Source organism: Acomys minous, assembly GCF_964271855.1.
Source record: "Acomys minous genome assembly, chromosome: 9".
In the NCBI taxonomy this organism is placed as follows: Eukaryota; Metazoa; Chordata; class Mammalia; order Rodentia; family Muridae; genus Acomys; species Acomys minous.
In genome coordinates this window covers 22,485,483-22,501,525 of record NC_140490.1, presented here as the reverse complement: position 1 = coordinate 22,501,525, position 16,043 = coordinate 22,485,483, and the positions used below count along the sequence as shown (strand labels likewise).

General features: G+C 37.6%; 1 protein-coding gene across 1 annotated transcript in view; it reads right to left on the bottom strand.

The window, feature by feature from the left end:
- Positions 1–16,043, bottom strand: part of APPL1 (adaptor protein, phosphotyrosine interacting with PH domain and leucine zipper 1) — a 47,526-nt gene that overhangs the window by 14,792 nt on the left and 16,691 nt on the right. Inside the window, exons 8-15 of the mRNA XM_084793960.1 lie at positions 14,764–14,910; positions 13,380–13,462; positions 12,316–12,474; positions 10,907–11,095; positions 7,059–7,101; positions 5,619–5,675; positions 3,904–3,995; positions 2,715–2,897 (exon numbers count right to left, since the gene is read on the bottom strand). Coding sequence (XP_084650086.1) covers positions 2,715–2,897; positions 3,904–3,995; positions 5,619–5,675; positions 7,059–7,101; positions 10,907–11,095; positions 12,316–12,474; positions 13,380–13,462; positions 14,764–14,910 — 953 coding nt within the window. The remainder of the gene's footprint in view (positions 1–2,714; positions 2,898–3,903; positions 3,996–5,618; positions 5,676–7,058; positions 7,102–10,906; positions 11,096–12,315; positions 12,475–13,379; positions 13,463–14,763; positions 14,911–16,043) is intronic.

Here is a 16,043-nt window from a genome sequence, read left to right as displayed (position 1 = left end):
AATCAGCACAAGCCACATAGAAGAAACCAAAATTAATAAGTGAGTCATAAAACTTTATATGTTTACAAAGAAAAGCTCTAGAATATCCCACTCTGCTAATGAACAATAAGATGGCCAAAACACTATACAGCTGCACTCTCACACAAAGTAATAGCAAACCCAACGTGTCTGCTCTGATTTATCCACTGCAGCTCTTTATTGCTCTGTTTTATTTAACAGGCATGAATTTAGCCACACACAACAACAACAAAAATCTTCACACTAACCTATCTTCCAAAATTTTCTAATAAAAACAAAACAAAAAAAAATCAACATAGAAGAAAACTAATGTGGCGACAATATTTGAGGCTTGAGAAAATGGCAGAGATTTCCTAGAACTGTAAAAAAAAAAAATCCCGAGTCTGGATTTTTTAAAGTGCAAACTGCAAGTTAACCATAAAGATTTGGACAGTTTCTGGTTCAAAACATGCATTTCTTTTATTTTTTTAACTGTATTTCCTGGTTCTATACACACACACGTACACATGAGAGAGAGAGAGATAGGCAGCGAGACAGAGGAGAGAGAAGGAGATGGGGCGGGGGAGAGAAAGAGAATGACTTATGATGCACATAAAGCCTGAGTGTGATCTCCAGCACCACAAAGTAAAACAAAACTGAACTCTATTTCTCAAGGTATAAGTAACAATACAAGGAGAAAAGTAAACCAAACCTAAAAGCTGCTTCCCCGCTTCCTCTTCTTAGCTTGTGGCACAATCACAATGATGGAAGGGAAAAGTTCAATTCAAAGGAAGTCTTAGAAGCAGTGGTTTAAAATAGTAATGGCAGAAAGAAAACAGGACAGGGGCTAAGGACATGGCTCAATTAGACCTGAGTTCAACCCTTAAAACCTATATAAAGAAAAGGTCAAGCAGCCAGGCATGGTGGTGCACCTCCCAACACTTAGGAAATAGAGACAGGTAGACCTCTGAGTTAGAGGCCAGCTCCAGGATGGTAAGGGCTACAGAGAAACTCTGTTTGGAAGAAGGAAAAATAAAAAAAAAGAGCAGGGTGGTGGTGGCACACTCAGGAGGCAGAGGCAGGCAGATCTCTGAGTTCAAGGTTAGCCTGGTCTACAGAACAAGTTCTAGGACAGCCATGACTACACAGAGAAATCCTGTCTTGACACCCCGCCTACCCCACCCACTCCCGAAACACACACAAGAAGGCCTAGCAATGTTGCACACACTTGCAATCCCAGCTCTGGGGAGGTAGAAATGGATAGAGTGCTGGAACTTACGAAATAGCCAGCCAACTTGACAAGCTCCAGGCCAGTGGGATATTCTTTATCAAATAGGTCAATGGCTGAGGAATAGCACTGGAGGAACAACACCTGAATTGTCCTCTGGCCTCCACAAACATGCACATAAATGTGTGCCTCTGCAAACATAAGCATGCACACACGCACATTCACAAAAAAGAGGATGTTATTGATTTTTTAAAAGATTTATTAATTTTTATTTTACATATATAGATGTGTCACATGTAAATATATGGTGCACTACTTATGAGTTCAGTGCTGGTGGAGGCCAGAAAAGGGCTTCAGATTCCCTAGAGCTGGAGTTATGGATGATTGTGAGCTACGATATGGGTGCCAAAAGTTAACCTGGGTCCTCTCTGCTAGAGCAAGTGCTCTTAACTGCCAAATCATCTCTCCAGCCCAATACTCATCTCTTCTATACCAGTTTGGCATATTATATCAAACGCTATGCATGCTTGCTATAGTTATACAAACTTTGTGATAATATTGATGTCATATCCACATCTAATGTATTGAGTGCCCAACCTCCTTAATAAATTATTTGCCATAGTTCCATTTCTTTATGTGTATGTGTTTGTCTGTGTGAGTTACTGTGCACCACATGCATTCAGGAACTTGTGGAGGCCAAAAGATGGTTTCAGATTCCTTGGAACCAATTACAGATAGTTGTGACCTGCAATGTGGGTGCTATGAACTCAACCTGATACTCTACATGAGCAGTGATTCTGCTACTCCCGACTCCCAAGTATCACTGCTACTGGCTTGAGCTAATGCCCAGGTTTTATATGGTGCCAGAGACTGAATCCAAGGCTTCATGCTCACTATGCAAAGCACTCTACCAACTGAGCTGCAACCCTAGTCCCTTATTAGTCTGACATAGAATTTGTTTGGGTTTTTTTGTTGTTGTTGTTGTTTGGTTTTGTTTCTTGTTGTTTGGTTTGTTGTTGTGGGTTTTTGTGGTTTGTTTGTTTGTTTGTTTGTTTTGCTTTGTTTTGTTTTGTGACCGGGTTTCTTTTGTAGTCCTGGCTGTCCTGAACTCACTTTGTAGGCCAGGCTGGCCTTGAACTCACAGTGATCCACCTGCCTCTGCCTCTTGAGTGCTGGGATTAAAGGTGTGCGTCACTACACCCAGCCTGAGATAGAATGTTAAGAGTATTACAACCTAAAGCTAGAACTATCACTACTGTAATTGACAGGGCAAATGCCCAAGTAATAGACTTGATAAACAATTCAGAATTAAATTTTTTTGACATTTAATTATCCTAATACCTTTAATAGATGCAGAAGACCAACAGAAAAACCTGTATGGCTCTACCCTAACTATGAAATGTTACCCAGAAGACAATATAGCTGATGCAGAAATGTATTATAAATCTTATAAACCACAGCACACTGTCCTCCTGACGTTATTACTCACCTGCCTCCTTGGCCAAAGGCTTTTGCCTGGCCAGGCTGATCTTCACACACAGGAGAAATTATATCAAACTGTATTGGAGTATCTGGAGCAACCAGAGAATCTAGAGAGAGGGCAGCTAGATTTGTAGACTCTGATCCCAAGGATCCTGAACTGCTGGTTCGAGCTGTTGGTGGTCGAGACTGTCTAAACATAAGGAAAATAAGAAGGCACTGAATTTAGTTTTTTCTTTCAGAAGTTCAATGCTTAGCAGACTACAAGAAAAGAAAACAGTATTTTAAGTCAATGAGGTTATAAAGCAAACTCTAATGAAAAACATTTCCAAGTCAGGCATAGAACCACTTATCTGTAATCTCAGGACTCAGGAAGTAAAAGCAGCAGATCACAGTTCTGGGCCAGCCTGGCCTATCAACCAAGACCCTGACTCAAAGAGTAAAAATTCAACTACAAATGAGCTAGCTATTTATTCAGTAAAAGATTCTTTTCTTTCCAATTAAAAAAAGAAAACTGGAACTAGGAGTACGAAGATGACGACTCAGCTGGTGACGTGCCTGCTGCCTAAACAGGAGAACCTGTTTGGGTTTTGTTGTTTTGTCTTGTACCTTACTGAAGGCACAACGGTGGGGGCTGGGGGTTCAAGACAGGGCTTCTCTGTGTAGCCCTGGTTGTCCTGGAACTTGCTCTGTGGACCAGGCTGGCCTTAAACTCAAGAGCTCTGCCTGCCTCTGCCTCCCGAGTGCACACCACCTCCCTGGCTGTCCTGGAACTCACTCTGTAGACCAAGCTGGCCTCAAACTCACAGAGATCCACGTGCCTCTGCCTCTCAAATGCTCGAACTAAAGGCATGTGCCACCATGCCCAGCAGGAACCTGGGTTTTAATCTTCAATACTTACATAAAAAAGCTGCCCCTGGCAGCATGTATCTGCAAGGTACTAGGGTACAGAGACAGGGCGAGTCAAGGAACTCACTGGCCAGTCAGCCTACCAAATCAATGAGCTCCAGGTTTGTGAGAGACTGTCTTAAAAATCAAATTCTCCACATCAACCTCTGGCCTGCAATACACCCTTACTCATAAATTTATCATTTTTAAAGTATACTTCTATTATTCAGAGATAATTTGTATGTATCTAAGAAGTACTGTTAAACCAGAGTGCTCAGTAACACTTTAAGTAACCCCATATACTAACTCACCCTCCTGGACGCAGGCTCTCATGTCTCTGCTGGAAGGATGGGGAAGGAGTGACAGCTTCCAGAGCAGACTGATTTACTCGTGCAGCAGTTTCCTATTTTTTTTAAAAAAAGAATTAATAATAATATAAGAAACTAAAAATTTGATGTGACTCTCAAAACTGTCATTAAGCTCTTGAGTTGTGTTTAAAACATAAACTAAAACTACTGAGGTATCTCCATTCTCTGCCCTTACTAGTAAGGTACATTAATTGCAAACATTATGAACTTCCTACAATTCAAGAATAATCCTAATTTCTACTAATATACAAAACAGAACATATTCTTTTTCTACTAATTTTAACTACCAATTACTTTGGATTAAAGTTTGTACTGCTATCACCTAGAACACTGCCTAGTCACTCAAAATATTTTATAGAACATAAAAATTTAGGAGGATGTTCATCAAATATAAAAGAACTTTTCTAGAATACAGTTATTAATTTATAAAATTATATTAATATATTTGATGGCTTCTCTTTTTAACAAAAACAGAATTCCTCTTTTGTTCTAAACAGACGTCTTTGAATTTAAAACCTGGAAGTCATCTTTATCATTTTCTTCTTTACCTTTTACTTAGTTACTAACTAGTCTAGCCCTATCAAATGTTCCATTACATCAATAGTATCTTAAACTGGGTATGGTGGCACATGGCAGTCATCTGGGTTGGAAAGTGAAAGGTAAAAACAGGCAGATCCAAGAAACCCTGTCTGGTGTCGGGGGGAAGCTCATGACTAAGACTTTCAAATGAAATCAGTGTCCCCCAGCTCTGGGAAGCACCCGAGCTTACAGTATAGCCAATCCAGGTCTAAAAAGGAGGTTATACAGCTCCTGTTCAGGACTAAGGCTTTTCCCAACTCTTATATAGCACAGACTCATTCCATTCTTTCAGCCCCTGGTACCCTTAGACTCTACCTGCAGGACTGAACAGTAACTATGGCTAAGTTAACAAGCTTAGGTTCACCAGGTTTGAAATCCTTGCTACTCAAAGAACAATTTGAAATGCAAAGTTTAGGCTGCATCATTACAGATGTACCAAAATCACAGCATGTATCTGAACAAGATTTACAGGCGATCTGTGTACACATTTCAGTTTCCATTCTGCACCAAAACCTTCCATTTACACTGCTAGTTCCATCCACATGTCACCTTTGTATCTGAGCTTTAGTTTTTATTGTATTATAGACAGTGTCTCCTTTGTCCTTAAATAATCTTAGCTTGGGTTTCCATCATCTCTCCAAAATTTTCTCTAAAACAAAGTCCTCACTGATCCTAACATTCTCAAAATATAAGCCAGTAAGTGATTAGCATGTATGTTTTTTACCCATGTGCTTCTAATCACAACATGTTATACATAAAATGTCGCACAGCTTCCATGTTGACTTATCATAGTAACTTCTAGAGGAGGCTATGGAGTTTCTTCTACATTTTTACCTACTCCATGGCACTCAACATAAAGATAATTGTCAAAATCAGTTGAATAACTGATTTCAGTACATTTTGAAATAACACAGTTCTGTAACAGACAATACACAGTACACTGTAGCTACCCAAACAAAATCATATGAATTCTGTACTTGAGATTACAGAACTTGAGAAATGAGTCAATTGATAAAAACCATATAAACCACAAAATTACTTCATTCTGATAGATCTGGATAACAAAATAAAAATATTACCTCTGGATTTTCACTCAAGTATATTTGTTTAGATATGTTGTTTATTGTACAAATCCACTGAAAAGGAAAAATTAAATATGATTACTAATGTTTTTTTCAGTAAAGCCTCTCTAATAAGGAAGGTTATTCAATACTAAACTGAAACGGAATTTTCATTAGAACAGCACATAATCTTCATATGAAAACACCTTGGGGGGTAGGGATGTAGCTCAGTGGCAGAGCACATATTTAACAAAATATGTGAGCCCCCTAGTTCAGTCCCCAGCACCACAAACAAACAAAACATCTGTTATACGCATATGCATGTAAGAGATCTGCAGATTGAATTCTTTTAAATAAATAGATTTATACAACAAAATAAACAGTAATCATGTTAAATCAGAACTTAATAGTGTATATTTTATATTACTTCCTCCTTTAATTCCCACCAAACATGGCAGTCTGAACTCAGTTACCATAATACCTATGTGAAAAATTAAAACACAAATTCTTCCTGGTGAGTGTACACTATATATCCTCCTTCTTTCTAAACAGAAACCATATTCCACATCCTCTGCTTCACTCTCAAGGACTCTAGAGCCTAACAGGCCTCACAAAACTAATCCTCTGTTTGGTAAACCATGCAGAGAGCAGAAACACCTGTGTCCTCAAAACACCAACACTATTCTTCCCATGAGTTTCCAACTGTCTTTTACCAATAAAATTACAATACTTAGTAAGACGAAAGATATTTCTGAAAACAGTTTTTAAAGTATCAGTCTTGATAGTACCTTACCCTCCATATGTAGTACAGTAGGAGTAAAACTGGAGCCAAAACTAAAAGGCTTGTGAGGAAGAACAGAGACTCCCAAATCTTTGTTTTTCTGCCTTTCATTCTCCCACTGTTCTAAGCTTTAGTTGCTTCTTCTTGTACTACATCTGCTTCCACTACGTTCTGACTGCAGCAGGGAGTGTCCGAAAGGTTAGTGACAACAGAGAAGAAATGAAACTGCCAACTCATGATACCAAGCATGCCAGAAGATGGCACTCAGAAGGTCACTGCTGAATATAACACTTTAAGACAGCACAGAAATGGTGTCTAAGGTTCCTCCAGCTACACAATTCTGAAAGAAAACTAAGAATGCTGCTTGAGAACAGAGGACTTTAAAAGTCATTTTTAATTAACTAGGAGTTTCTCAAATTTTCTATAATAAATACATTAATATATTTTGTTTTCAGAATAAAAAAAAAAACAAACTAATTTTAAATGCTGGTGAAGAAATCAACTTTATTCCCAGCACTTGGAAAGCAGAGGCAGACCCGCTCTATAGAGTGAATTCCATGACAGCTAAGGTTACACAGAGAAGCACTGTCTCGAAAAAACAAAATGTATTTTAATAATATAAAAATATATTCTAATATGTAATATGAATTATATAACTTTATAATAAAAAATATTACCTCTTCATGGTCTTTTTTACTCTCTGCTTGCAAAATTGAAGATCTAGGGAGAAAACAGTGAAAGTTTTAGCCTCAACTTTAAAATTAAAGAAAAAAACCACAAGTGACAGTACTTTAGGGAAAGACCAGCAGTAGTATCAGGATTTAAGACTTAAGAACTCCAAGTGGCTATCTAAAATGTGTAAAACCAAAAGGGAATGCCAGTTTTCAGAAGACAGACATAAAAGAAGAAAATCTACTTCAACCTAATGGCATTTCTATTGGTGATTTAAACTGAAAATGTTAACTTTATTATTGACAGTTTCTCCCTTAAGTTTAAATACAAACTCCAACACATGAACCATAAGAGAAATATATGGCTTCTGTCTATATATTGATATTTAAAGAAAAATTTTAAATACTGCTAATTTTCTATCTCATCAGGAAATGAGAAACCATTCCAAACATTAGCAAAAACAAAAATGTAAATACTAGTACTAATATGCTAGCAATTTTCTAGCTTCACTAACAGAAAACCAGAACTCTAATATACAGCATTGACATTCACTGTATGTCTGTAGAAGGACTAGGAAAATAACAACATGGCTAAGACAGTGAACAAAATTATCTTTTATGAACAAAGGTACCTTAATATACATAAATATTATGGAGGAAAAAATGACTTTCAGAAAACCCAGGTTTCTTCTAAATAATAAGAAAGCTCAAAGGTCAAAATCAATCTCAGCTAATTTAGATATGTATCATTAGGATAACATTTAAACTATGTTGTATGGTTTTTGAGAGATTATAATACAGCCATTATGAATTTTTTTCAATATTCATTTTATTTATATGTGAGTTTATGTGTACCACATGAATGCAGATGCCCTTGGAGGCCACAAAAGGGTGTGAGATCACCTGGAACGGGAGCTAATGAAGTTTTGATCCCTGGATATAGGTGTTCAGAACTCAACCTGGATCCTCTGTATGAGTAGGTGTTCTTCACTGATGAGCTATTATTTCTCCAGCCCTATAAACATTTTTAATGGATGCAGATCGAATTTACATATATAAAATATTCTTCAATTACTTATGACAATGCACTTAGGCCGGGCATGGTAACACACAGCTCTAAACTACTTTGGAGGCTACGGCAGGAAGACGACAAGCTGAAGGCCAGTCTAGACAGCTTGCTGAGGACCTGTCACAAAATGAAGTTTTTATCAAAGGGCTGCGGCTCTAGCTCAATGGCAGAGTCTTGCCTAGCAAGCTCAAAGCTGTGGGTTCAAGGTGAAGAAGATGAGGGAGGGAAAAGGAAAGAAAATGTATCCAGGATAAAAACTAGAAGGAAACAAACAAAATGCTATAAATAAAATTACAGGTTGGTGTTTTCCATTCTCCCATTTACATTTATGTAGGCATAAGGTTATTGTGTAGTTTAAATTCTGATTTTCTGTCTCAATGCTGTGTAAACGTCTCCCCAAATTACCCTCCTGTTATGTCAATAAAGCAGCTTACAGGCAATCAATGAACAGGGGAGAGAATAGGGCTGGACTTCCTGCCAGCCAGGGGAGGAGGAGTGGGGGGTGGGGAGAAGCCAGAGGAGCAGGCCACCAGGAGAGGTCCAAGGAAAATCAGGAGGAAGGAGCTGGAGCCGAGGAAAGCTACAAAGTGCATATATTGCTGGGATGTAAGACAAATGGCATAGAGGGTTAGGAACAGTCTTAAACTGCTCAGATTGTGGTGTGATGCCTTGTACTATAAAAGAGTCTCAATTATTTGTGTGATAATCAGGTTAAGAAATATGCTAAAAGAAAATTCCAGGCTTAATAGGAGTCCTGTGTGGGACAATCTGAAATGCTGGACCAATTGAGATCAGAAGCTTTCTACAATGTTTTCCTGGAAGCTGTCCTGTTCTGGTGGGTAACAGCAACTAAGTAGCGCCTGGGGATGGAACATGGAGGGTGCAGGATGTCAGCATCGAGATTGCCAAGAGGAATGAATCCTGTCAGGTCTGATCCAGCATCAGTGTCCAGTTCTTTTGTTCTGAAAACATAATTTCTCACAAGCATTATAAAGTTCTAACACTATGATTGTATAGGGTGCGTAGGATGTACAGAGCAATTAAATTAAGGCTGGTTCTCTGCTCATTGTATGAGAAGTAAGGCATCTGCAAATCTTCCCTCATGTCATTCTAAGAATGGCCTCTAGTTATACATCACAAAGAATCTGTGATCAACATGAAGCCTTGTCTATGCATAGACCTGCATATCTCAGCCAGTCTCAGAGCTATTCCTATGTAGTGGGCTTAGCAATTTTAGTCTGGCAACACCCACCCTTCCTCAAAGAAGATGATGAACATCAAAGCTCCTCCTTATGGAGTTGGCTTCAAATGTGGCAAACCAGCCACTGGCAAAATATCCTCGTTTCTGCCACAGACAGAATTCTGCCTAAAAATAGGCAAATTTAGATATAGGCAGAGTCGACAGCCGAACTCAGCCAAGACAGAGTAAGCAAGTCCTTAATAGTGTCTGCCTCGCAAATACGTCTGTCAGATATATTGGGCCAGAAGGCTGAAGATGATGCTCCAACATTATAGAGAATGTTGAGTGACTGTTCAGGCAGTAAACTGTCTCAGTCATTTTTTCATTTTGGAAGCTGCTAACTTGCACTTCTGGTTCACTCAGATATTTAAGTTTTATTCTTCTCAAATCTCTGATGGGGTTGAAGACCAGATAGTTTAGTCTTTCAATTAAGCTTAATAGGTTAAGGGTTAAGATGTTTTTAGATCAAGATAGATGTTTTAAGTTAATAAAGATGAGATATGATAGCTACTGATCTTCATTCAGAAGTTTAGACCCAACAAGATAGGAAAGATGTTTATTCCAAGTCTGCCAAATACAAAAGGCCAAATCACTATTAATGTAACATTTATATAATTCCTGATTGTCTTGTAGTTCTTCCTATTATATGTAGTTTATTTTATTCATGCGTAACAATATAAATGTATATGTTAAAAAAAAGAAACAATAAAAAGTACAAAAAAAGAAGTGAAAAAAAGAAATGCTAAAAGAAACAAACACAGTTTTATAAAATTAATTACAACAAACTTGGCTTTTTTTATTGTTCTATTCTATAGATTGTCATTTAATGCAAAGGTAACAGAACTGCTTTAAGGGCATGATAAACAATAGTGGATACAATAATCTAACCGGAAGCAACTCATCAACATTTCAAAACAAGGCTGTTAGACTCTACACGTCCTACATAGGTATGTCATGTCTGTTAGATTTCTATTCCTCTGCCAACATCTGATGCACAGATAAATGGAGAACAGAGGGTTATAAGTAAGTTGTCCAAGAAACATGCCCATGCCGTGGCTGGCATTCTAATTTACGCTACCTTCCCCATCCTGTGCAGGATTTTTCAGTGACCAGTCTCAAACATGAAATCACAGCTTTGCACCATTTGTTGCTTTGACAATTTCCAAGTATTTAAAAAAAAAAAAAAAAAACATTTAATGGGGCTAGAGAAATGGCTCAGTGGCTAAGAGCACTGGCTGGTCTTCCAGAGGACCCAGGTTCAATTCCCAGCACCCACATTGCAGCTCACAACTATCCGTAACTCTGATTCCAGAGGATCTGACACCCTCACACAAACACATGTGAGGCAAAACACCAATGTGCACAAAACAGATTAATAATTTTTAAAAAATCATTAAAGTCAGAAAAACTGAACTCATGTTTATTAAATTAGAAAGTAAATTACCTTAATTCATAGTCATTCTAACAGTCTATATTAAACAAAAAGGAATTATTCACCATTTTATTTTAAAATGTGTGTCTTATTAGCAGCAGAAAAATACTAACTTTTTTCCATCAAAAGAAGTGATTTGAAAACAGTAGCGCCTGTCTTCACAGTCCACAGCCATCACTGAACAGTTGTCTATGTCCATGGCCAGGCCTCCTGCCACATCTCCACGGGCTTGACTCATTAAGTTTCCACCCTGCGTGAAGTAAAACTGTCTATCCCAGGTAGATGACACCAAGCCTGTTTTACTAAAGAAAGTACATTGATATTTTAATAACGACACCTTAAAAATCCCTAATAATCAGCAGACACAAGAAAAAGCATGTGAAAGCAAAACAATTTGTAAAAAAGCACCAAGAAGTCAAAAGGATATACACTTTTTCAGACTCTAAAATGATTTTGTGCACATTGACTCACTTGTGTGGATGTATGTAGTTTTAAAAACAAGGCTAAAAATTATTAAGTCGCAGCTGTTACAATGATACATCAAAAATCCAAGTTACAGGGCTGGAGAGATGGCTCAGAGGTTAAGAGCACTGTCTGCTCTTCCAGGGGTCCTGAGTTCAATTCCCAGCAACCACATGGTGGCTCACAGCCATCTATAATGAGAGCTGGTGCCCTCTTCTGGTGTGCAGGTATATATGAAGGCAGAACACTGTGTATGTAATAAATAAATAATTTTTTTAAAAATCCAAGTTACAGCTCAATATTCAAAGAAAGAAACTCAATTTTATTTCTAGGGTTAATTTACTTCTTCATCTTATCATCAAGTGACTTAGCTCAATGGGATAGTGTATGCCTAGGATGCTCAAGTGTCTGCATTCCAACACAGCATTGAAAATTGACAAAAATAGTAAGAAGGGAAAAAAAGTTTGGCCCACTTTCAAATAAAAACTCAATTTTGACTTGATATAATCACATATTTAACTATGCGATTGTTAATATATTATTTAATAGCATCTACACGTCATGATAAGCTTACTTACACTCAAATTGGTTTCATCCCTTTTATAAAGGCGCATTATTCAAAAAGATATTAAGGTAGGATTTTTAAAGTTTTCATGTACCTCAATCTGTCAACAAGCTTATCTAAATAAATACATAACTATAAAGTTTCAACCTTGGGTTGCCAAGATGGCATAATGGTTAAAGGCATTTCACCACCCCTGGTAAGTTGAATATATCCCAGGCACCCACATGGTGGAGAGGGCCAACTCCAGCATGCCATCTTCTCATCTCCACCCGTAAGCTGTGCTACAGCACACACACACACACACACACACACACACACACACACACACACACACACACGTAAAAATGTATACACAAATAAATAAATAAATAAAATATATTTTTTAAAAAGTTTCAACCTTTAGTAAAATCAAAACAACTAGCAAACAATATAATTATACATTATATTGATTTGCTATTACAAGATGTAATGTGAAAATAGTAATAGTTTTCTTACTTCCTAGCATTTAGGTATCCAGCCTTCCGGGTTAAATTTCGATTGACAGGGAACTTGGTTGGATCTGGGTCAGGCACATATAAAGGGTCACTGGCTACCTCCAAGTCTTCTATTGTCTGCTGCATGGTCTCTACGTCACCATCCATTTCCCTTCGAACACTAACACAGAGAACAGATTTAGTTACTACCAGCTACAACCAAGAATGCCTTATGAATCTTATGTGCCCATATATTTAATTTTACTAAGAAGCAATCAAGAGATGGCCAGAGTAACATAAATTCATTTTAAATATTTTTTAAAATTTAGATATTTTGGAAACAATATCAAATTTGAATACTAATAAAATAACTGGACACCTAACTGTAGAATAATTTTCTAACTGCTCGGTAGTACACCACAGTCCTTTGTTCAAGCCCCAGTACTGCAAAAATATAAAATGAAAAATCCAAAATTTTATCTCTTTCTGCCTCAGATTAACAGTATTGCTACTCATATATCGAAGGTGACTAGAACTGCTTTGTCTCTCTCTAAACACTAGAGCATAGAAAACATGATTTGCTTGGTAATTTTCTAAGCAATGTTTACAAATGAGATTTTAAAGAAAATTTTACTTATAGATAATTACCATACATATTTATATTATTCAGACATAAAAGCGAGCTTCGTATCATTAAAACTGTCATCAAATTCAGTGTTATGAAACCAGTTTAAATCTAAGGAAACAATAGTAAAAAATCCCAAGTTTATAGTCATAAAACTATAAAATAAACTCATGGCAGGAAAACTAGCCTTTAAAAAGTTAAGTTGTAAATATTTAAATTACATAATCTTGGTTTTTTGGTTTTTTCTTTTGGTTTTTCGAGACAGGGTTTCTCTGTGCAGCCTTGGCTGTCCTAGACTCGCTTTGTAGACCAGGCTGGCCTCAAACTCAAAGCGATCCACCAGCCTCTGCCTATCAAGTGCTGGGATTAAAGGTGTGTGACACTAATTATGTAAATATTAAGTATTTAGCTGTTAATTTTTTGACATTTCATTTTCACTTTAATGAAAACAAAATACTTACTTCTGTACACTTGTTCCAATGTTAGCTAAAAATTCTTCCAGTTGTCCGTTGAGATTTTCAGAACCCATCTTAAAGAAACTTATCTGAGGTGGAAGATTGCACAATACAAACATGCACACAAAGAATATTTAGAATGAATCACATCAACAACTCCTAGGACACAGAATTACATAAAAATGCCACTGTGTTATCTAGTTTGTGCAATAATAGGTTGTGGCTTACAATATCTACCAGACACAGAGCTACCAAGGAAACTAGAACTAAATTCTACTGTATATCCTGTCCCATAGTTTAGAATAAAGTCTCACTGGGCGTGGTGGCGCTCACCTTTAATCCCAGCACTCAGGAGGCAGAGGCAGGTGGATGGATGGCTCTAAGTTTGAGGCCAATCTGGTCTATAAAGCAAGTCCAAGACAGCCAAGGCTAACATAGAGAGACCCTGTCTTTAAAAAAAAAAATAATAATAATAATAACAACAACAACAATAATAAAGTCTCACTGTGTAATCCAGAGTGGCCTCAAATATTTCTCTGACCTACGACTACCACAACTAGTTTATAAATAAGCAAGTACTCCTAGGCCAAATTTTTTGGTTTTTAAGGAACTGATATATTCCCCCAAACTCAAATTTCTATACGCATCTGGTTGTTTTGTTTGTGTGTACATCTGTTCATCATGTGCATGACAAGTACCCTTGGAGGTCAGAAGAGTGTCAGGTCCCCCACCATGTAGATGCTAGAAAATGAAGCTGGGTCCTCTGAAAAAGCAGTCAGTGTTTTTTTCACCCAGACATCTATCCAGCCCCCTCATCTATTATTTTTCACTCAGGAAGTATGCAAGGAACATAGGACAAATGCAAACTTGCTCATCCTTTTTCCTTTTTTAAGACAGTTTCTCTGTGTAAGAGCCCTGATGGTCCTGGAACTTTCTTTGTAGACTAGGCTGGCCTCAAACTCACAGAGAACTGATTGTCTCTGTCTCTTAAGTGCTGGGGTTAAAGTGTGAGACACCATGCCTGGCTCAAACTTGTTCATTCTTTTTCGAACATATGAAGCAATAATGAAAAGAAGCTCTAGCAATAGGTATCACTGAAATTCATCTAGCTTTCTGTTCCCTGTCCCCAACTGAGGTGGAAGAAGTCTTAATTACAATGCATTTCCATTTATTTACAGCATTTTAGATCTTTATTTGCAAGGAAAGCCATTCTCCCAACCTCCTTATAATAAGAAACTCATGACAGTCTTTAAAATTACTTTTTAAACCACAATACAAATTAGTATGCTGATTAAGTTTGTCTGCAATATCCTTATAGTTAGTACAAGTATCAAGCTTGAATTCAAGGTTTTTAGGGCAGGTACAACTCCAAACACACTGTAGCCCTTACCTGAGCCTGCATGTACCCAAGCAGAGGTTCTAGCAAAGCTATTTTCTTCTTGTACTGAAGAGTATTCAGTGCACAAAAATAATGCATCATGGTCTGGTGTTGTTTCTTCCTGGAAGTATATACATCCTCTGTTACTTCGTACTTTACCTTTGAATGAAAAGAGTAAAATAATCTTTAACTAAGTTTGAACTATCTTCAATAGAAACTGTAGAGAAGGGTCTACCAAAGAAAATGATGTATCAATAATTACTGAACATAGTTTCTTGTCTTTCTACTCTATTGACAATCCATTAACACACTCAGTAAACTGATTTTTCTGTTTGCCAAGCATATCACTTACAAAATGCATATCTGCACGACATACAAGCATGCTTATATATACGCATGACCGAGAGTCCACCATATGGATTACTGTTTAGCTAGTAACGTCTGATCTTCATCAACTCACAGCACATAGTCTCTCTTCCTGGCTCCTCCCTACCACTCTTTCTTCCTACCTGCTTATTTTCCTTGACTCACACTTAAAATACATATGCTCCCCTGAGTTAGTTCACTCAAACAACAAATTTTCTTTGAGCATTTAAAGAGACCTAATATGTATTAGGCTCTTTTCCTTCTTTCCTTGGAATACCTATCAAGTTCCAACATTATCCCAATGCACCAGTGACTTGGTGGTAGTAAATTCTCCTCTCAGGGGCTGGAGAGATGGCTCAGAGGTTAAGAGCACTGGCTGCTCTTCCAAAGGTCCTGAGTTCAATTCCCAGCAACCACATGGTGGCTCACAACCATCTATAATGAGATCTGGTGTCGTCTTCTGGTGGGCAGGCACACATGTGGGCAGAATTCGTACTGTACAAATAATAAATAAATAAATAAATCTTTTAAAAAAATTTTTTATCTCCTCTCTGGCACTCTCTCTCCCAATACCAGAGAAAACCTGGGCTCTTTTATGTATAAAAATCAGTGTTTATTTGTACTGGAAATGCACAAAATTGAAAATAGCCTCTTCCTCAAAATATCTGTCCTTCCTTATTTTCTTACTTCTCTCTAGGAAATGTCAGTTTGGATTTTTATCTCCTATAATAGGAGTTCTCTCTCTCAAAACAGGGCTAGGAAGTGTGTCTCAGTGGTAGAGTGCTTGCCTACCATTCACAAGGCTGTGGGTTCAACTCCCAGAGAAGGATGAAAAACAACTCTAAAGTATTCCTTCTTCTCCTCTTCTAATAACAACCTTCATGGGCTGGAGAGATGTCTCAGAGCTTAAGAGCACTGCCTGCTCT